Here is a 24,162-nt window from a genome sequence, read left to right on the forward strand (position 1 = left end):
TCCACGACGCATATAAGGCCCTGCCCCGCCCCCCTTTCGGAAAAGCTGACCACGACTCCATTTTGCTGATCCCTGCCTACAGGCAGAAACTAAAACAAGAGGCTCCCACGCTGAGGTCTGTCCAACACTGGTCAGACCAAGCTGACTCCACACTCCAAGACTGCTTCCATCACTCCACACTCCAAGACTGCTTCCATCACGTGGACTGGGACATGTTTCGTATTGCGTCAGATGGAAATATTGACGAATACGCTGATTCGGTGTGCGAGTTCATTAGAACGTGCGTCGAAGATGTCGTTCCCATAGCAACGATAAAAACATTCCCAAACCAGAAACCGTGGATTGATGGCAGCATTCGCGTGAAACTGAAAGCACGAACCACTGCTTTTAATCAGGGCAAGGTGTCTGGTAACATGTCCGAATATAAACAATGCAGCTATTCCCTCCGCAAGGCTATTAAACAAGCTAAGCGTCAGTACAGAGACAAAGTGGAATCTCAATTCAATGGCTCAGACACAAGAGGCATGTGGCAGGGTCTACAGTCAATCACGGACTACAAGAAGAAACCCAGCCCAGTCACGGACCAGGATGTCTTGCTCCCAGGCAGACTAAATAACTTTTTTGCCCGCTTTGAGGACAATACAGTGCCACTGACACGGCCTGCAACGAAAACATGCGGTCTCTCCTTCACTGCAGCCGAGGTGAGTAAGACATTTAAATGTGTTAACCCTCGCAAGGCTGCAGGCCCAGACGGCATCCCCAGCCGCGCCCTCAGAGCATGCGCAGACCAGCTGGCCGGTGTGTTTACGGACATATTCAATCAATCCCTATACCAGTCTGCTGTTCCCACATGCTTCAAGAGGGCCACCATTGTTCCTGTTCCCAAGAAAGCTAAGGTAACTGAGCTAAACGACTTCACCCCACTCACTTCCGTCATCATGAAGTGCTTTGAGAGACTAGTCAAGGACCATATCACCTCCACCCTACCTGACACCCTAGACCCACTCCAATTTGCTTACCGCCCAAATAGGTCCACAGACGATGCAATCTCAACCACACTGCACACTGCCCTAACCCACCTGGACAAGAGGAATACCTATGTGAGAATGCTGTTCATCGACTACAGCTCGGCATTCAACACCATAGTACCCTCCAAGCTCGTCATCAAGCTCGAGACCCTGGGTCTCGACCCCGCCCTGTGCAACTGGGTACTGGACTTCCTGACGGGCCGCCCCAGGTGGTGAGGGTAGGCAACAACATCTCCTCCCCGCTGATCCTCAACACGGGGCCCCACAAGGGTGCGTTCTGAGCCCTCTCCTGTACTCCTGTTCACCCACGACTGCGTGGCCACGCACGCCTCCAACTCAATCATCAAGTTTGCGGACGACACAACAGTGGTAGGCTTGATTACCAACAACGACGAGACGGCCTACAGGGAGGAGGTGAGGGCCCTCGGAGTGTGGTGTCAGGAAAATAACCTCACACTCGACGTCAACAAAACTAAGGAGATGATTGTGGACTTCAGGAAACAGCAGAGGGAACACCCCCTATCCACATCGATGGAACAGTAGTGGAGAGGGTAGCAAGTTTTAAGTTCCTCGGCATACACATCACAGACAAACTGAATTGGTCCACTCACACTGACAGCGTCGTGAAGAAGGCGCAGCAGCGCCTCTTCAACCTCAGGAGGCTGAAGAAATTCGGCTTGTCACCAAAAGCACTCACAAACTTCTACAGATGCACAATCGAGAGCATCCTGGCGGGCTGTATCACCGCCTGGTACGGCAACTGCTCCGCCCTCAACCGTAAGGCTCTCCAGAGGGTAGTGAGGTCTGCACAACGCATCACCGGGGGCAAACTACCTGCCCTCCAGGACACCTACACCACCCGATGTTACAGGAAGGCCATAAAGATCATCAAGGACATCAACCACCCGAACCACTGCCTGTTCACCCCGCTATCATCCAGAAGGCGAGGTCAGTACAGGTGCATCAAAGCTGGGACCGAGAGACTGAAAAACAGCTTCTATCTCAAGGCCATCAGACTGTTAAACAGCCACCACTAACATTGAGTGGCTGCTGCCAACACACTGTCATTGACACTGACCCAACTCCAGCCACTTTAATAATGGGAATTGATGGGAAATGATGTAAATATATCACTAGCCACTTTAAACAATGCTACCTTATATAATGTTACTTACCCTACATTATTCATCTCATATGCATACGTATATACTGTACTCTAGATCATCGACTGCATCCTTATGTCACGAGCCACTTTAACTATGCCACTTTGTCTACATACTCATCTCATATGTATATACTGTACTCGATACCATCTACTGTATGCTGCTCTGTACCATCACTCATTCATATATCCTTATGTACATATTCCTTATCCCCTTACACTGTGTATAAGACAGTAGTTTTGGAATTGTTAGTTAGATTACTTGTTGGTTATCACTGCATTGTCGGAACTAGAAGCACAAGCATTTCGCTACACTCGCATTAACATCTGCTAACCATGTGTATGTGACAAATAAAATTTTGATTTGAATTAATATTTCCTGTTGCTGCAGGATTATTTTCCTGCTATAGGAAACTGGCTCAAATGAAGACCCAACATGGGCACTTTACTGTATGTTGTAACACACCAGACAGAAAGTAGGGTATGAGTAAAGGTTGACAGGATGAGGAACTGGGGGATTATAGTCTGAATAGCATCCCATCTGTAACCCAAACCAAACATAAGGTCAAAATAATCATCTGCCTGTATCTAAATCCTCACTCATAACCTAATTGTGACAGGAACATGTGACCCATGGGGCCAGAGAATCACTGCTTTACGGAGACTGACATCTATGGGTTCCAGGCAGTTTCACAGGACTTTTAAAAAACAGATGGGAACTACAGATAGGTGACATAAATGCATAAACAGGCCTGGTGCCTGTCGTAAATCAATACAGGCTTCTATTTGCATCACTTTGATCATGTTAAGGCAGAAGCAGGAGATTAAGAAACACAAGCTCTGCCTGACAGGCCGATCGTTTACATTAACATTAACACCAGTAGCAATCTGTCTGTACCTCCATCTACACGTCCTGTCTAACACTAGGTGAGATGCCTTAGGGAAGACCAGACAAGTGTAGAACATCAGTGAATTGCAGAGTGCAAATGTACTGTAAGACTGCGGACATACAGTAACAAACATACTGTACCTGTAGTTAGTGTTGTTTGCTGTTAGGTGAGTGTGCACATTGTGCACAACCTGTGTCAAGTAAACCTCAAATCATACATAAACTGACCTGAACAATTTCATCATCTGGTCGTCTTGAGTAGTACTATTATCAAACAGGTTACACATTTAACCAGAGAAATGAGATCAGAATTAATACTTCCATTTCCTGGGAAAATCAGGGTGTTGTAGAATTTGGGTCAACAGAGGTGCAATATAGAATGGTGACCTCTGCACTTTCCTCTCTCAAACCCAATAGGCCTCAATATCCCCCCTCTCCCCCTCTCTCAGACCCCTCCTCACCCCTCCCTTCCCCATTCTCACCCCCTCCCTGTAATCCTTTCAAGGATTGGTCCTCTTAAATGATTAAGCGACTCTGATCTGAGGAAACAGACTGCAATTTCATACGTCAGTGATATTCACAATGCTGTAGGAAATACCAGGGCATATTGTCCACCCCCACCTATCCACCGTTGTTCAAAACACACACTACACACACACACACACCGTAATCACCAAAGCGGGTCTAACAATGTTGTTGGTGAGGGAAATCACGGTCCCTGATATATTACAGAGATATAAAAAATGATGTGTAGGATTACGTCCTGATACCAGCTCTTACTTACTCCTATTGGTATAATAAAAACACCTGCCTCCAGTCCTGACCCAATAGGATCAGAGGATTCATCTTGGTAAGACTAAATACATACAGATGGTCAGACAGGAGAAATTAGAAAAATATGCAATATGAATACATTTGCCTTGCGTAATATGAAATATGAATACTTTTGCCTTGTGTAATATGAAATATGATTCATCTATGGGAGAGATTACAGCCTGATGTATTGGTGTACTTAGCAAAGAGACAAAGTTCATTTCTTTATAGGCCAAATGTTCCTGCCAAGACCTGGGAATAATAATGATTCTTCTGGGAATATCATATAAATGACAGTTAGGCCATCTATCCGGGTTGCATATTAATGCTGCTGGGGTTAGCACAGAGCACTGATTCATTTCATTCCCTGTCACATTCCCATATTAAAGATAAAATACACTCTGTCTAACATGTGACTGCCTGTCATGTGCCTTTAGTTATTTTACATAGAAATAAAATTTTCATACCCCAACTAAGAAACATGCACTGAAAACTAGAGGATAACAGACCTGCTACACAAACCTACTACACAACCTATCTTCATTATATAGATATAGAGAGTTCATTCTTGACATCCTTATATTTGGGTATCTCAACACCAGTGGGGGCTGCTGAGGGGAGGACGGCTCATAATAATGGATGGAACGGAGCCAATGGAAAGGCACCAAGCCATATGTTTGATAACATTACACCAATCCCTCTCCAGCCATTACCACGAGCCCGTCCTCCCCAATTAAGGTGCCACCAACCTCCTGTGCTCAACACAAGGCTCTGATCCCAGTGCTTTACAAACCCCCAAACACACAAACCTGTCACCCATCAGACACAACTTCTGCTGTTACCTAGAGAGAGAGAGGTGATACAGTAATCTAGACCAACACCACCTCCGCTCCCCAATGGCCTGTGGGCCTCCACTTCCTGACACAGGTCTTTTCCAATATCCTGTAAACTAACATCCCTGGCGGGCGGGCGAAGAAAGGAGAGAGAGGTGGCGTGCCATCCGGTGCTTAGTTAGAGAGGGGGCCTACGGGCCACAGACAAGCCTATATACAACAGGACCCAGATCCTAGATCACAGGCTGCAGAAATAGGAGAAGGCATGGGCTTCCATGACCAGAACACTGGCTCATACATGGAACCACCTCCGGGCCGCCGCCTGCTAACACGCATCACAACACAATGCTGTTTTCATAACCTACCATGCAGGCCAGGCCAGGGTAGAGTCTCTGTGGTGACAACATCCAGTAGCATGCCTCTGCAGTCTGAAGAGTTGCATGGTGAGTATGTGATGTGTCTTCATGATGATGTGTCTTCATATCTGGATCAACAAGGCCACTGGTTTAAGGCTACGTGACTAAAAGTGAATCAGTGATATAAGGCTCCCGAGTGGCGCAGTGGTCTAAGGCACTGCATGTCAGCGCAAGAGGCATCTGGGGTAGGCCATCATTGTAAATAAGAATTTGTTCTTAACTGACTTGCCTAGTTAAATAAAGGTAAAATATATATATATATATATATATATATATATATATATATATATATATATATATATATATATAGCGTGTCATGGAAATTACAACCAGCTACACTCAAAGTCAATCTTAAATTAATGATTCTTTATTACTATCAGCGCACTGAAGAGGTTCCAACCAACTCAATGCACCATAGTACACATGTCAATCAGGAGCTTTGCTGTGGCAGTCCCAGCAGTTGTCTTATACTGTATATGGCAATACACAGACAAGTTATATTTGCATGATTTAGCATAATTAATTCATCATTAAAGTTTTGTTTCATTCATGTGACCGACCAATACTGGCTCATAACATGTGACAGACCAATTCCTCACAAGGCTTCTTCTCTCTAAGCCGAGACCTTGAAACTGAGATATCTTTCGTTCTCAAAACAAAGTTCTGGGCGTACGGCCAAATTGCAACTACTGATTGTGAGGATTCGTTCAGTCTGTCACTTGCTTGAACATAGAAAACGGTTGAATAGGCCCAGCGATCTGAAAAGCACATGAATAGAACACAGAAATGAGTTAATAGAAAAGCACAAACATTAAAAATGTCCAGCACAGGCGGCTTCTTTACCAGTGTGTGATTCTGAGAGGGGCTTGAAAACAGTTGCACAATGACTGGGGTCTGTGGACAGTGTGGGCCAAAGAGGAACTGATGTAGCCAGTCTGATGTGTTTCTGTTTCTTGGGAAGGCTATAAAGGTTACATACATGGTGGAAAAGCAACGGTAATCCAACTCTCCTGGACTAACAAGGGTAACACGGGGTCAAAGTGAAATAAATAAGTGACAGGTTTATTGAATCATGCTTCCTCATTTTCAGAGGTGATTCTCTGGGTGTTATTGACAGGGAATAGGAAATTCACTTCTGTCTGGAATTTGTGACAGAGGGTACGAAACCATAACAATGCCATATTGAGCTTTAAAGCTATTATGTTTTTCCAGGAAGCCGGGCCAATAAGGTGACTGAGGGACATTTGTTTGAACCAGTTCGGATGTGAGGGAGATTTAAGTTTAAAAGAAAAGAAAAGAGAAAAAAAACATGTCAAAACTCATATTGAGGCCAGCTGTTGAAATGTGCTGTTTGATGTAAAGCGGGTAGATACACATCAAATCAAATCAAATTCTGTCTGCTCTGTATGCAAGCCCAAAGCAGATTAAACCTGCTTACCTGGGTGTATTACACATTATCTGAATTAAGAGCCGAGCCTGAAGGACAAGCTGCTGGAGACCTCACAGTAGACTAAAGAGAGGCAGACAGGCTATATATACTCAATGATGAGGTCATCTCAGCCACTAAGCACACACAGACACACACAGTGTCACACACATCACAATCACAGCACAATCACACATACACACACACTGTCGCATACAGTGTCACACACCCACACACACAATGTCATACTCCCCCACAAAAAAACACAAAAAACAACACATTATTAAGACGACAGACTAGGGTTGGAATACATTAGTGCCAGCCAGGTGATGATACGAGCCCCCTGGAAAGAAGGAGAGAAGGGAGAATGGATTAGAGAGACGCTCCACCACCTCATGTTCAAAGAGGGATTTGTGTTCTCCTAGCCTGGGCCTTGGCATGCTCTCCCTCTCCCCAGAGACAAGGTAATGGGGCCTGGGAACATGTCCTTCTAAAGTGCCTATACATACCCTCCATTAAGAGTCAGTCGTCAGGTAGTTACTATTCTACCATCATTTTCTTTTTGCATGAGATTTACTATAGGTCAAACCTAACAACTGGAGCGCATTTACTAAAATATGGAATCTCACATGTGTTCTTCTATCACAAAGCACTTGTGACATATGTCAATCTTTTGAAGAAGGAAGGAAGCTAAATTACTAGCTTGGGATGAGAAATAGGACTCTGGAAAATACATTATAGCTCTTTAAAACAAAACGTGATATGCTCTTTAAATCATACACAAGCCACGGGTAAAGAAATTAAGACCATTGATTGACTACATGTCATTTATACTCATCATGCTAATTTCCTTAACAAACAGTAATCACTAGAAACACAATTGTCCCTGTCCCCATCTGACATGTACAGACAGCACCAGGAGCTAATCTGCAGCAGAGCTCTTAGAACTGTCAGACTGAATGCTTTCACTCACTTACATCATATTTCATTCACATCCCTCACCATCGGTGCAGGTACATCCAAACCTGAACATGACTTATCAAGGCTATTCATTTTCTTCTGTGACGGCCGAATCAGAACAACCACTGACAAAGTAATCCCCTACTGTCAACCTGCCAGCTTGTGCATAGCAAGCAGGGGAGTGAGGCTTTCATTCCATAAATACCACTTTGAATATTTTACAATTACTAAAAGCAATTTAAGGTAAGCATTCATATTTCATTTCCATGTCCGGGTATGTACCTCTCTGGGATATCTTTCGAGAGTAATTTGTCTTAGACGTGAAAAGGCATCAATATTTGAATTTCTCTAAAACATATACTGTACATACAGGCCCAACGGTGCCATCATTGTCTAGTGGTGCTGATTCTTTTACAAACTGATTGTTTAGCTGTCTTCTATTGAGATGACAAAATGATATATGTACTACTTCACATTAAAAACTCTGATGCCTAATCTAAATCCCTGTTGTCTGACAGTCATGGAGGTTAAGGAAGAAAACAAATAAATATGAGAGAGAGAGAATAAAGCCCAAAGACTGGGTTCTGATGCCTTGCTCTCTCTTGGTCATTTCTATGATGTGTATTTGCGAGGCCCCACCACAGAGTAGAGCAGCAGGACCATGAGGATCTCTGCCTTGTAGTGACGCAGGGCCCGGGGTCGGCCTCATGTCCTATAAACACAATTCAAATCATTTACATGTGGCACTCATCAAAGCCACCTCTTCCTCCCTCATCTCCATAGAGATTCACTGCTGATCTGAGCTCCAATTGCATCTCGGAGCGCCGCCACCGCTGCTAACCTTTGCAACTGCCCAAAATGTTATACATTTTTTAAATACAGCTGTTGACCTATTATTGAGATGGAGAGGAGCCACGGGAGACGAGACGCAAGTCTCTTTCTCTCAGCGCTATAATGGAATGCGTTATTGCATCAGTGTTTACACGGCAACACTAAAAGAGAAACAGAATGGAGGGGAAAAGCATTAAATACAACCATTCTGTTCATGTTGCTCTCTGGGCCAGGCTCTCAGATTTCACATACAACACATCAGTCAGTCAAAAGCTGTGATTCATTGCATTTCAACAAACTTTGGTAGTTTGCAAGCATCCAAGAGGAGCAGACCTGGGTTCAAATACTATTTTAAATATTTCAAATACGTGAAATATTAATAAAAGCGTATTATATAAAAGTGCCAGATGGGAAGGGTTTACACTTTTGGGACTATTCTATTGGTGAATTGTGACAGGCAAGCTCAACCAAGTACATATAAAGGATTGTAAATGTTTTTAAATAGTATTTGAACCCAGGTGTGGAGAGGAGCAGTGACACAATATGCAACAATAATGACCCAGCAGTGCTGAAGTGTCTTAGTGCGCTTATAAATTAAATATGTCCAAGATAATGGATGTATGTTCAATAATTCATCATCTCAATGTTTCAAACTGAGTGATATAATATGTGTCATACTATTCGCTAACACAGTGCTTAGCCATATTATCTTACCTAAAATAAATTAATTGGTCAGGGGGAAGATGTTGGAATTTGTTTACTCAGCAACCATTGCTTAATCATTTCAAACAACCAATCCTACCAGACTGATTATCAACCTCTCTGCGTCAGTCTTAATTGCTCTCAACATAACAACTACGATTCCATTCCACCACATCGACTCGAACACTAAGGAATGCAAAGAGGGACATGGCTTTTCCAGTTCCAGTCTGTTTCACTCAAAGCTGTGCGTGCCACTCCATCCTCCTAAGTTCTACTACTACCAGAACCTCTCTACAACTTTGAGTGAGAGGAGAGGGTGGAAGTGTATGTAGAGGAACTGTGACTTTTACCAGGTTGGACATTACGAGAATCATGAAGAGGTTTGGTGATTCATCAGAGGATCTGCATGGCTTGTGTGTGTGTGTGTGTCTTCTGTTAGACTGGGGTCAATCAGTAGTACTGGAGCAGACCAAGGACCACTGGAGAGGCTTGATACAGTAGAAGAAACTCTTCATGTCTAGTCTGTCCAGTCTGTCCCATTCCCATCCCTTGTCACATCCAGTGATTTATACATACACTAGATGACTGACAGGGGGCGCTGTCTTGAAGCCACCGTGCCTCCATCTTGGCACTCCCCCACCGTTGTATATATTTTTAAAATTATATTATAGACACCTTCATGCACACTTACAAAATAGAATTGAAACATTTTACTTAAATTCAAATTTTTTGAACATTCTTATGTTAATGTCACAACTACAACAACAAAAATACTTAAATACATGTCATTTGTATGTACATGTAATGTACAAATTACATTGACTAAGCTGTAACCCTATATATAGCCTCGTTATTGTTATTTTAATTGAGTTACTTTTCATTTTATTTTGTACTTTAGGTTATTTAGTAAATATTTTCTTAACTCTATTTCTTGAACTGCATTGTTGGTTTAAAACTTTTTTGGGATAGGGGGCAGCATTTTCACTTTTGGATGAATAGTGTGCCCAGAGTAAACTGCCTCCTACTCAGTCCCAGATGCTAATATATGCATATTATTAGTAGTATTGGTAGAAAACACTCGGACATTTCTACAACTGTTTGAATGATGTCTGTGAGTATAACCTAACTCATATGGCAGGCAAAAACCTGAGAAAAAACCCAAACAGGAAGTGGGAAATCTGAGGTTTGTCGTTTTTGAACTCAGCCCCTATCGAATACACAGTGGGATATGGGTTATTTTGCACTTCCTAAGGCTTCCACTAGATGTCAACCGTCTTTAGAACGTTGTTTCAGGCTTCTACTGGGAAGGGGGAGCGAATGAGAGCTGTTGGACTAAGGGGTCTGGCAGCAGCCTCGTTCTCAGTCACGCACGTTCACATGAGAGGTATCTCTCATTCCATTGCTTTTCTACAGACAATGGAATTCTCCAGTTGGAACATTATTGAACATTTATGATAAAAACATCCTAAAGATTGATTCTATACTTAGTTTGACAAGTTTCTTCGGCCTGTAATATAACTTCTTGAACTTTTCGTCCGACTGGACCTGAACGCGCGTTTGGATTTGTTTACCAAACGCCCTAACAAAAGAAGCTATTTGGACATAAATGATGGACATTATCGAACAAAACAAACTGCAATTCCTGGGAGTGCATTCTGATGAAGATCATCAAAGGTAAGTGAATATTTATAATGCTATTTTTGACTAATGTTGACTGCGCAACATGGCGGGAATTTATTTTGGCTGGTTTGGACTCTGGGCGCCATACTCAGATTATGCTGTTTCCGTAAAGATTTTTCGAAATATGTCACAGCGGTTGCATTAAGGAGAAGTGTATCAAAAGTTCCATGTATAACACTTATAATGAGTATTTCTGTGAATTCATGTGGCTCTCTGCACAATCACCGCATGTTTTAGAACTACTGAACGTAACGCGCCAATGTAAAATGAGATTATTTTTATATAAATATGCACTTTATCGAACAACACATACATGTATTGTGTAACATGAAGTCCTATGAGTGTCATCTGATGAAGATCATCAAAGGTTAGTGATTAATTTTATCTCTATTTGTGCTTTTTGTGACTCCTCTCTTTGGCTGGAAAAATGGCTGGGTTTTTCTGTGGCTTGGTGGTGACCTAACATAATAGTTTGTGGAGCTTTCGCTGTAAAGCGTTTTTGAAATCAGACACTGTGGCTGGATTAACGAGATATCCGCTAGCGGAACCCCAGTCCGAGACAGGTTTTAATGGCTTGTAAGTTTGCATTTCACGGTAAGGTCTACCTACACCTGTTGTATTTGGAGCATGTGACAAATACAATTTGAGAAGACTAGAGTAAGCATATTGCACATCAAACTGAACATCTTCCCTATGGAAAAAAATCTCTGCTAGCCATTACAGTTTTTTACAATCACTTTGACACTAATTTCAGAACCTTGTGGTCATTTTTCAAAGCTCTAGACAAAACTGAAAACGGTCATCACTTGTAACACAGGCTGTCCAATGTTCAAAACATTGCATTGTGCATTCATATCTTTAAAGAAACCTTGCACTTGCAGAATCATTGGTTCAAATAACTAATTTATCATGAAATACCATAGGAACATTCATTTAGATCACCCACACACAAGATACCGATCGTTTCACTGTGTAGTTGTTCGTACAATCATTAAATATTGTAGTACAAAATGTGTGATACATGTTTCATTATGCTACTACATGTAAATACATCACTGTAAAAGGACTAGTGGAGAGAATACTACAGACACAGTGGAATCATTGAACAAAATATGACATTAATTGATGAAATACAATAAAATCACAACATAGGTTTCTTTGAATCAAAGCAAAAATAATTAGCTAAAAAAAAGATAAAAAGACAGTAAAATGTCATCAGCTCTACAGACCTGATTTAGCTCATCAAGGAAGGTTTCATTCGAACAGCGAATCATGTGGCTGCCTGCAACTCAATATAGAGAGTAGAGAGATTTAAATGTTGTTCGACCAAACATTAGATCAGGCAAGATGAGTAATCTAAGCAACTTTGACCGTGGTATGATTGTTGATGCCACACATATTTGCACTCACTGTATATAGAATTGTTGTTTTCTTTTGTTCTACTGTATTATTGATTGTATGTTTTGTTTATTCCATGTGTAACTCTGTGTTGTTGTATGTGTCGAATTGCTACGCTTTATCTTGGCCAGGTCGCAGTTGCAAATAAGAACTTGTTCTCAACTGGCCTACCTGGTTAAATAAAGGTGAAATAAATAAAAATAAATAAACTTGGTGCTTCCAGCATCTCAGAAACAGCTGCCTTCCTGGGATTTTTATGCACTACAGTCTCTAGAGTTTACAGAGAATGGTGCGATAAACAAAACACATTCAGTGAGCGGCAGTTCTGTGGGCAAAAACACCTTGTTAATGAGAGAGATCAGAGGAGAATGTCCAGACTCATTCAACCTAACAGAAAGGCCACAAATGCTCAAATAACAGCTGTTTACAACAGTGGTGTGCAGAATGGCATCTCTTAATGTACAACACCGTGAATAATTCAGGCTGAGGCAAAAGGAGGTCTTACCCAGTACCAGAAAGGTGTACCTAATAAAGTGGCTGGTGAGTGTACAGTAATGTCAAAACTGAAAACATGGTCTGGAAAAGTGGTACATGGGACCATAGAAACAGTGTCTGATAAAGAATGATGATGAAATATTACAGCCATAGATAATGTAGTCCAATTGGTTCATATTCTACGGTAATTGGTGTCAATGGATCTCGTTATCCTGAAACCTTCATGATCTAAACATGGAATATTGTTTGTCAGTTTCCATAAAACTACGCATTAAGAGTAATGCAACAGTTACTCATCATTTTCAGCAGTTGTATCAATTGATAGTTAGATCATTGTAATGAAATGAATAGACAGTCGTCTCAGATGTAATGTGTGAATTGCATTTTGAAATGGTAATACTTTGATGTTAAGTTGTGTTTATTTTGAAAAGGAGATTTTAGCTTTATTTGTATTGTATCCAAGAAATTGGAAAAAGTGTTAGTTTTGAAAAATTTGCATTTTGATCATTGGTTGTGAGTTTTGTGTCTAGAGGTTCCGAAATTAGTGCCAAAGTGATTGTAAAAAACTGTAAATCAAATATATGTGGGATGTTTATGATTATGTTTAGGCCCTATGCTATGTATGAAGTTATATACTGTAAATTATAGAAGTACTATACGGCATATTCTATTACAATCAGGTTTGTTTCCCTTTAAAAGTCAACCATTAGGACGACATAAAATACAAAGGAGGAGATCAACACATGCAGACATTTGCAATCAAAACAACAAGAACAACACACACGCACACACACACACGCACACACGCACGCACGCACGCACGCACACGCACACACACACACATGGAGGAGCGAGAACTTGAGAGTCGCTGCCTTCAATCTAAAGGAGCTGTGGCAGTAAACAAACAGAGAATAAAAGAAACAATTTACATGCAAATCAAAGTTTATCATCTCAATCTCTTTATGCCCGTATCCCCTGCAAATTTGCATTCATATGCACAAAGGCATTCACTTAGCTGTTACCCAAGTTTACACGCCTCAGCATTTTCTATTTGGAAAAGGCAGGGTGCGTGTACATTTAATGGGCATCCCTCTCTATTTGTCAGAGCTTTCAGAGATCTGTGTGTGTGTGTGTGTGTGTGTGTGTGTGTGTGTGTGTGTGTGTGTGTGTGTGTGTGTGTCTCACTCCCTGCGTGTCAGTCTGCGCAGATGGCTGCATGTATCAGTGCATGAAATGAAGCCCTGCTCTGCAGTGACAGGCCCAGGATATTGTAGGCAAACGGATGTTACATTTACTCTGCTTCAGCCACAAACAGGCCTATGCTATGAAAAATTAACTGTACTCTTGGCTAAAAGCACAGGAAATTGGTTTGTGAGATAAGCCACAGAAATCCTATTTGCTAGCTACAGTATATCCGTCTGTCTGTCTGTCTGTCTGCCTGTCTGTCTGCCTGTCTGTCTGTCAGATCTCTGGGTAAAGTCATTTGGCTTCCTCTATTAAGGAGTCAGTCCACAGTCATATTGTCAGGGGTAATCCACGGTGATAGGAGAAACAAAGAGATGTCAAATGGAGTTAGGATATCTCTTAGAGATCCTGAGCCTATGTGATGCGGCTGGCCTAGCGTTGCTCTATGTGAGCTACTGATGAGAAAGAGATGCATGGCTTTGTTCAGCCACTAGACGGAAATGATACAAATCCACAACCCTTTCATGATGAAGCATCAAAGAGGTTCAATTTGAGCAAACACTATTGGCCTATTTATCTATACCAACTCAGTGGCCTTGTGGTTAAATGTCTGTTGGAAGGTTGGGAGTTCGATTCCCAACCAAGTCACTGCTTGGCACTAAGCATTAAGGAGATAGATAGATTAGTGTCTTGTCCAGGGGGTGTAGTTGTACATCAAGCTGCCTCGCCGAACAGGGCAGGCTCCTGCTCCTATGAGCTGCCCTGGCTCGTGGAAGGCTACTTACTATATATCTGTTCTAGAGTATAACAACAGCTCAAGAATACAATGTTTAAAGGGACTGCATTCAGCTTGATGATATGGGCCAAGATTGCCATTGGTTCAATACAGCACAATGTACAGTAGCATACTGTATGGAAACAGAGGTAGCAAACATGAGTCAAGAAACACCTATGTCTTTAAACAAAACACATTTCTAAGTGAGATAATGACAGCTAGCCAAAGTCTATGTTGCTTTGTGTGGTGCCCAATTAAATAGTTCCCCATGATTTTTCTGACTGCACTTCTCTCAGTACATAATGTATGTACACAGCATGACCACCAGATGTCAGCCTTTCACCTCATATTGCATCACACTGAGAGTTTAGAGATGGAGCATAATCTGGCCCAGATTGAGAGGACCTCCATGTATGCAATGTTGTAATGGGTTACATTTTATGACTTTATCTGGTGGTTTCCTTGGTCTACTACAATTTAAATAAATGCAAAATGTAAGTAAAGTCCTAATGAAAGGAAAAGATCAAAGCAGAAGCTGCTCGATGTCTGATGTTTAGCCATTCGACACATTCAACAAACCGCCATTATGTTGTATAGGCTGCTATACTCTACCAAACCTGTCATACTGAGCAGCCTATGAACATAGACCCATTATTGGGCCAATGGGTCCAATGGGTCAGATCGCGATTTTAGGGAGGTCAAAACCTACCGATACCAATATATCTGCCAATTACAGCAGGAAATTAAAAAGTGACATTGTTCCACACTGAGTTCTCTCAAATTGCCATTAAAGAGCAATTGTCCAAGAAATGCGCTTCAAATGTTGATTTCCTACACACTGACAATAATGACACATCATGAGAATGGCCACAAGTGTTCAGATAAGCATGAGATAAAAAAAAAAATGGAATATCAGTTATCGGTGGGATTATCACAGATATTGATATATCGGCTCTAATCTCCATGACAACACTAGAGATGACGTATTGTCACCACCGCAGTTGAATTATGAAATTGCCTTCGTTTTGCAATAGACTACTTATTTTCCAAGATGATCATTTATTTTCCATAATACATTTTCCAAGAGGCACATTTTGGAATAAAAAGACAGTCCCACAAGATCAGCACAGAGGCTGTGTGAAGAGATTAAGGGATGATTTACTTTGCATCCATTGGTTGGCATTGGCACCACTGTTCACCATCAGAGTCCGAACAGCAAACGGTCCAATAGCAAACTCTCAGAAGCTGGGAAAAAAGAGCAGAATAAAGTGCATTCCATGACAAGTTCACATGGAATTAGTGCTTGATATAGCTAGTGCTTGATGTAGCCTAGTCTATGAGAACAACATTGCTTTTCTTATCATGATTTGAAGCTAAACATATTTTTTTAGTTAACATAACATATTTTTTAATGTATTTTTTGTAATGGTAAGATACAGTATTAGTAGGCGGTCTAAGTTTGCTAAGGTACATTCTTAGAAAAAGGGTTCCAAAAGGGTTCTTCGGGTGACCCATAGGAGAACCCTTTTTGGTTCCAGGTAGGACCCTTTTTGGCTCCAGGTAGAACTCCTTAAAACTCTCTGGAAAGAGTTTTACATGGAACTCAAAAGGGTTCTACCTGGAAATAAAAGGGTTCTACCTGGAACCAAAAATAGTTCTTCATAGGGTCCTCCTATTTTGACAGCTGAATAACTCTTAGTTTCAAGATAGCATCTTATTCTCTATGAATGAAGTAGTAAACCACACCTAGGTCTATGATACTAAATGTACTGTTCCTTGCAGCAACAGGTGTCAGGGAAACATTTTGCTAACATAATCAGAAACGTTTTAAGAGGGGCGCTGCTCACCTTGTAGCCTATTTTGCGCATTTCGCTGCGTCACCCTTCCAACACACCTACAGTGTTCCGGGATTTTGGTACACCAGAATTACATTAATTTCCAATGAAACACTGCGTTTAGCTTGCACCATTGCAGTTGCTGTGCGTTCTGTGTGGTGCATACGTTGGATTTATCGAATGTATGCGTCAAACTTTATGCGTAGACGGCTTGACAGAAATGGTAGCAGAAGTTGAACTTTTGTTACATACATATCAAGATGATGCTGCATACCATTTTGCGCAAAAGCCCTTTCGGTGTGATCGAAGCGTTACAAGACATTCCCTGGAGTCCCGCGGTCCATGGCCTCTGTTTGTCGGTAGCCTAGAAAGGCGCACTCTTTATGCTGAATTTTCCCTATCTGTTTGGTTTCATTGTCAATCCATCTACTATTTATGCTGGATTTGTGCCAGCATTGTACCCGCTTCAATATATGTGCAAATACAACGAATAGGCCTAGCCTACAGTGCAAAGAACACCGACCACAGAGGCCAAGGGAGGCTAGGAATTACGCAGTAAACTCGTAATTGGAATAGGTCTCCGGTTACATTTCTCCAACGTTCCCCGATTTGGGGAGACTGCGCAGTCTGTAGCTTACACTTCCCGTAGAAAGCAGCATACAAAATTGCATGTGTAAGAACAACTGAGTTAGCAGACCTGGGTTGCAGTGCAGAATGTCCCGTTGAGGAGAAGATAAAGCAACAGAAGAGGCAAGAGGACATCCAACCCAGAAACGTTCTGTTTTTCTCCATCCTGATTACATACACAGCGATTCTCCACCGGGGAAAGATGGGGTGCCAGACGGCATTTAGCCCCCGACACCTTGTCCTCAAAGTGTTTTTGGTACAGTTAATCGCCTTTCTCCAGAAAACCTCTGCAGCCCCCTCGCCCATTATCAAGTTCCCAGGAGACGATAGTCCAAAAACAGACAAAGAAGTGGCTCTGGTAAGTGTTCCTTAAACAACTTTTCATAGTGGGAATGTAATGTGACTTTTTCTTCAAACTTCTTTATCGGTTATTTTCAATAAATTCAGGAAGATAGAACTTAAATTCCATTCTACCATTTGTGAATTACTTTAAAATGACAAATCATTCATGAAACTCATAATGTTTTGGCTTCAGACCTTATAGTTGGACACCCACTGGGCACACACTGGTTGAATCAACATTGTTTCCACTCATTTCAATGAAATTACATTGAACCAAGTGGAACAGACATTGAACTGACATCTGTGCCCAGTGGAGATGTTTCATTGTGTAATGCACACAAATGTTCATGTATTCATTGATACAGTATGGATGAATGCACTATATAGAGTAGGAAGGCATCAGAATAGATCCTATATCAACTCATAGGCTTGTCTTGTATTCTCTTCTGCAGCACTATCTGAACAAGTTCTATGGCTGCCCACAAGACAGATGTAATCTCATGGTGCTGAAAGACACCCTGAAGAAGATGCAGAAGTTCTTCTCTCTGCAAGAGACAGGCGAGATCGACCCAAAGACAGTGGAGATCATGAAGAAGCCCCGCTGTGGAGTTCCTGATGTTGCCCAATACAACTTCTTCCACAGGAAACCCAAGTGGCAGCAAAACGCCATCACCTACAGGTCAGTGGTCAAAACATGTTCGTTTGGCCCAAATAGTGTTCTGGTATAGGGAGTTGTGCATTAGGCTTTGAACCCCATGTGCAGTAGGGTTGTACTCCATATAACTCCCTATGTTGCTGTGCAATGTGCTGACTGCTGAACTAAGGAAATGACTAAGGAAATGACTCCTCCAGCCCCTGCAGTTTGTTTTGGGGAGATGAAAACCTCAACTATGTGCTGCCCACCAACCCAACCACAATCTGCTAACTCCAAGATTCCTGTACAATGTGTGCTTGTTTGATATGTTTTATTTGAGGTTAAGAAGAGAGTAAAGTTCTGTTGTTTACATCAGCCCTTCTGTGTCCTCATGACCACTCAGACTCACTGTATGTACCATGGAGAAAAACAAAGATGGGGAGGAGTTAACCAAAACAACAAGAGACAGAGCGTTATCCTGCTCAGACAGGCTCACATAGCAGGGGTTAGTTGCTGGACTCTCTCATGGAGCATTCTAACCACATGAGTCATAGGCAAGGCCTGAAGACTGATGGACTTTATGTCCAGAAGGGGAGTTTAGGAAAGCTCTGATCTATTGCTTTTGTCCTGTAAATAGAAGAGAGATGGGTGTACAAGCTTTTGTCTTCTGCATTTTGACATTGGTGAATCTCACGTTTGAGGGTTTTATATGCTGACATTGGTCCCTCTTCTGCTTGTAGTACATGTATTTCCTCAAGCATACCTAGTCAATCACACAGTAATATTCCATTATGTAAGATGTATCATGCAGCACATCTTCATCCAGGGATGAGCTGTTTAATGAGTCTCCTCCTCAGTTTCTTCTCCTCTGTGTTCCACCTCTCAGGATTCTAGGCCACTCTCCTGACCTGGACGAGGAGACTATTGATGACGCCTTCTTAAGGGCCTTCAAAGTCTGGAGTGACGTCACCCCACTCAAGTTCACCCGCCTCATGGATGGAGAGGCTGACATCATGATTAACTTTGGCCGCAACGGTACGGTATTACAGAACAGTTTTGACTTTTATATTCTGCTGAATGTACTGTATGAAACGTCAGCAATGCCAGATGATGAGTAGCCTAGTTAAACCAGACTTTATTCTGCTCTCACCTTCGTTCAGACTAGTTTAACCAGGCTACTCATCACCCGACTATTGCGCAAAAGGGCGGAATTGGCTGGGAACTAGATTAGAGGATGGGTGCTCAGTGCTGCTAATCGTATAGTGTGGTAGGCCTGCCTGAGTTACTAGTTCCTCTTTCTCTGGGTTCCCTGTGTCTCACATAAAGTCAATATTCTCGTGGCGAGGCCATACCTCACGTAAGAACATATAGAGGTCACTGTCTGACCGACTTGTGGTCAAAACAAGCACAGAATGACGTGTTTTCATTACATGTCTTCATGGCACCATCCCATACGTGATCTACACTACACTCCTTCCAGTTCTCTGCTGCCAATGACTGGAACGAACTATAAGAATCTCTGAAACTGGAAACACTTATCTCCCTCACTAGCTTTAAGCACCAACTGTCAGAGCAGCTCACAGATTACTGCACCTGTACATAGCCCACCTATAATTTAGCCCAAACAACTACCTCTTTCCCTACTATATTTATTTATTTATTTATTTTGCTCCTTTGCACCCCATTATTTTTATTTCTACTTTACACATTCTTCCACTGCAAATCTACCATTCCAGTGTTTTACTTGCTATATTGTATTTACTTTGCCACCATGGCCTTTTTTTGCCTTTACCTCCCTTATCTCACCTCATTTGCTCACATCGTATATAGACTTGTTTATACTGTATTATTGACTGTATGTTTGTTTTACTCCATGTGTAACTCTGTGTCGTTGTATGTGTCGAACTGCTTTGCTTTATCTTGGCCAGGTCACAATTGTAAATGAGAACTTGTTCTCAACTTGCCTACCTGGTTAAATAAAGCTGAAATAAAAAAATAAAAAGTCTAACACTAGCTACTTCAGAAACAGTTCTATTCTGAGTTGAATCCATCCAGTAAGGCTGTAATTGTATACTGATCTGTGCCTTGAGTCCTTTTGTTTTGACCCTTGTTATGTGAATCCACAGAGCATGGTGATGGCTACCCCTTCGATGGTAAAGATGGTCTGCTGGCTCATGCCTTCGCTCCTGGACCAGGCACCGGAGGAGACTCCCACTTTGATGACGACGAGCAGTGGACCCTGGGAGAAGGACAAGGTACTGGAGACTGTACTGTCTGAGTTGTAAATAAAGTCTGTAAATACAAGTTCATCCTGATCTAATATATAAACCTACTTGTTTTTATTTATCACCTATTCTTTCATGGTCATACATGGCATGTTTTTAAAGCAATCTGCGGTTAACATTTCACAAAAGAAATGGAGATAGCTGAACCACACAGTATCTGAAACAGCTCTGTTTGAGCTCTTTGGATCATCACCTCTCCCCTCACCCCCATCCCCCTCCTCTCCACAGTTGTGAAGGTGAAGTTTGGTAATGCAGAGGGGGAGTTCTGTAAGTTCCCCTTCATGTTTATGGGGAAGGAGTACAACAGCTGTACCAATCAGGGCCGTGATGATGGATTCCTCTGGTGCTCCACCACATACAACTTTGACGACGACGGCAAATACGGTTTCTGTCCCCATGAGTGTGAGTAGGAGCCAACATGGCTGTGTTTTTCTTTTTCCTCTAAATACTTCCTGGGTTTCTGTCCCCATGACTGTGAGTAGGAGCCAACATGGCTGTTCTTTTTCCCCTAAAGACTTCCTGGGTTTCTGTCCCAATGAGTGTGAATAGGAGCCAACATGGCTGTGTTTTTCTTTTTCCTCTAAAGAGTTCATGTGAATGTATTGTGCAAAACAGTTATAGTGTGCATTTTGATATCTACATGGACTGTATAAAGTTAAGAGTGTTGCATTCAGCAGTCCCTCAAGGAATGTCTATTGTGGTGTTTTAGCTATAGTTTCTGATGAGGAGTTGGCCAGGAGTTACTCCAGATGAGAGGTTTGTGATTAGTTAGAAGAAGCTGTGTTGCTGTTGGACTGGGACCAAATGGGTGGGAGTACATTCTGGGAAACTAGTGTTGTTGTCTGGGTCATAAAATACTCCCACTTCTCTGTGTTGCTGGGCAAGATTCATTAAGCTTTTCATCAGTCCTTTTGTCTGTCTGTTTGTGCTGCTGTCCATGATACTGACATTAGAGTATAGACTCACCATAAATGAGCGCAAAGACATATTGATACATATAGGCTTACAGTCGACTCATATGAGACCAACAGTCTTATGAAACATCATAACTGGTTATCCTTTGATCTTGAGAAAATGGCCTACTCAGTGAAGTCTTGTGAAACAGTTCTCTTGTTGATAGTTTTATACACTGCTGATATACTGTAGCAATAAACATTTTAGTCTGGACAGAGTGGATGTGTAACACCCTGACAAACAATGATTTTGCGGTTCAGTTGGCTTATGATTGAGTCTGTGAAATCACTCAAACTCAGGCTCAACGTAACTGCCATGGCATTTGATTAAATTATGGAAACCTACTGTAAACTGTATAGATAATTCCTTCAACTTCCTGTGTTACAGTGCTGTTCACCCTGGGTGGAAACGCGGACGGAGCTCCCTGTAAGTTCCCCTTCACGTTCCAAGGGGAGAACTATGATGGTTGCACCACTCAGGGGCGTGACGACGGCTACCGCTGGTGTGCTACGACTGAGAACTATGACAATGACAAGTCCTACGGGTTCTGCCCTGAAACAGGTGGGTTCCCAGTTCATACTGCCCAAGCCCAAAGGTGTCTCTCCTTCCATATAGCATACAAGCCTCATCAGTTGTGTTAACCCAAACAGCTAAGGGCACTGATGCATCCAACAGACCTGACTGTTGCATGGAAACCTTAATCTGAGGATTATACATAAATATGTGTGCTTTCAATTGTACTTGAGCCAGTTTGTGTGTGTGCTAGCGTGTGTTAGTGGTGTGCGGGTCAGCTGTTTCTTCACCCGCCCACTATTGCTATTAACCCATCCGCAACCGCCCGACTATATGTGATAGTGAAAATCTGAGGCCTTCCCCCATCCCTAACCTGTGATAGTGAAAATCTGAGGCCTTCCCCCATCCCTAACCTGTGATATTGAAAATCTGAGGCCTTCCCCCATCCCTAACCTGTGATAGTGAAAATCTGAGGCCTTCCCCCATCCCTAACCTGTGATAGTCAAAATCTGAGGCCTTCCCCCATCCCTAACCTGTGATAGTGAAAATCTGAGGCCTTCCCCCATCCCTAACCTGTGATAGTGAAAATCTGAGGCCTTCCCCCATCCCTAACCTGTGATAGTGAAAATCTGAGGCCTTCCCCCATCCCTAACCTGTGATAGTGAAAATCTGAGGCCTTCCCCCATCCCTAACCTGTGATAGTGAAAATCTGAGGCCTTCCCCATCCCTAACCTGTGATAGTGAAAATCTGAGGCCTTCCCCATCCCTAACCTGTGATAGTGAAAATCTGAGGCCTTCCCCCATCCCTAACCTGTGAATGTAGAAAATCTGAGGCCCTCACCCATCCCTAACCTGTGATAGTGAAAATCTGAGGCCTTCCCCCATCACTAACCTGTGAATGTAGAAAAATCTGAGGCCTTCCCCTATCCCTAACCTGTGATAGTGAAAATCTGAGGCCTTCCCCCATCCCTAACCTGTGATAGTGAAAATCTGAGGCCTTCCCCCATCCCTAACCTGTGAATGTAGAAAATCTGAGGCCTTCCCCATCCCAAACCTGTGAATGTAGAAAATCTGAGGCCTTCCCCAACCCTAACCTGTGAATGTAGAAAATCTGAGGCCTTCCCCCAACCCTAACCTGTGATAGTGAAAATCTGAGGCCTTCCCCCATCCCTAACCTGTGAATGTAGAAAATCTGAGGCCTTCCCCCAACCCTAACCTGTGAATGTAGAAAATCTGAGGCCTTCCCCCATCCCTAACCTGTGATAGTGAAAATCTGAGGCCTTCCCCCATCCCTAACCTGTGATAGTGAAAATCTGAGGCCTTCCCCCATCCCTAACCTGTGAATGTAGAAAATCTGAGGCCTTCCCCATCCCTAACCTGTGAATGTAGAAAATATGAGGCCTTCCCCCATCCCTAACCTGTGAATGTAGAAAATCTGAGGCCTTCCCCCATCCCTAACCTGTGAATGTAGAAAATCTGAGGCCTTCCCCCAACCCTAACCTGTGATAGTGAAAATCTGAGGCCTTCCCCCATCCCTAACCTGTGAATGTAGAAAATCTGAGGCCTTCCCCCATCCCTAACCTGTGAATGTAGAAAATCTAAGGCCTTCCCCCATCCCTAACCTGTGAATGTAGACAATCTGAGGCCTTCCCCAACCCTAACCTGTGAATGTAGACAATCTGAGGCCTTCCCCAACCCTAACCTGTGAATGTAGAAAATCTGAGGCCTTCCCCCAACCCTAACCTGTGAATGTAGAAAATCTGAGGCCTTCCCCCAACCCTAACCTGTGAATGTAGAAAATCTGAGGCCTTCCCCAACCCTAACCTGTGAATGTAGAAAATCTGAGGCCTTCCCCAACCCTAACCTGTGAATGTAGAAAATCTGTGAATGAGGCCTTCCCCAACCCTAACCTGTGAATGTAGACAATCTGAGGCCTTCCCCCATCCCTAACCTGTGAATGTGAAAATCTGAGGCCTTTCCCAACCCTAACCTGAAAATCTGAGGCCTTCCCCAACCCTAAACTGTGTAGAAAATCTGAGGCCTTCCCCAACCCTAACCTGTGAATGTAGACAATCTGAGGCCTTCCCCCAACCCTAACCTGTGAATGTAGAAAATCTGAGGCCTTCCCCAACCCTAACCTGTGAATGTAGAAAAGGCCTTCCTCCATCCCTAACCTGTGAATGTAGACAATCTGAGGCCTTCCCCCCATCCCTAACCTGTGAATGTAGAAAATCCCTAACCTGTGATAGTGAAAATCTGAGGCCTTCCCCAACCCTAACCTGTGAATGTAGAAAAAGGCCTTCCCCAACCCTAACCTGTGAATGTAGAAAAAGGCCTTCCCCCAACCCTAAACTGTGAATGTAGAAAATCTGAGGCCTT

At 42.7% G+C, this 24,162-nt stretch overlaps 1 protein-coding gene across 1 annotated transcript in view; it reads left to right on the forward strand.

Annotated features, from left to right (window-relative positions):
* Positions 1-17,111: 17,111 nt before the first annotated feature.
* LOC115125488 (72 kDa type IV collagenase-like) overlaps positions 17,112-24,162 on the forward strand; it is a 33,739-nt gene continuing 26,688 nt past the window's right edge. The window contains exons 1-6 of the mRNA XM_065012054.1: positions 17,112-17,413; positions 17,850-18,076; positions 18,918-19,066; positions 20,158-20,286; positions 20,545-20,718; positions 21,658-21,831. Coding sequence (XP_064868126.1) covers positions 17,258-17,413; positions 17,850-18,076; positions 18,918-19,066; positions 20,158-20,286; positions 20,545-20,718; positions 21,658-21,831 — 1,009 coding nt within the window. The 5' untranslated portion in view covers positions 17,112-17,257. The remainder of the gene's footprint in view (positions 17,414-17,849; positions 18,077-18,917; positions 19,067-20,157; positions 20,287-20,544; positions 20,719-21,657; positions 21,832-24,162) is intronic.

The sequence above is a fragment of the Oncorhynchus nerka genome, linkage group LG27 (genome assembly GCF_034236695.1).
Source record: "Oncorhynchus nerka isolate Pitt River linkage group LG27, Oner_Uvic_2.0, whole genome shotgun sequence".
Classification (NCBI taxonomy): domain Eukaryota; kingdom Metazoa; phylum Chordata; class Actinopteri; order Salmoniformes; family Salmonidae; genus Oncorhynchus; species Oncorhynchus nerka.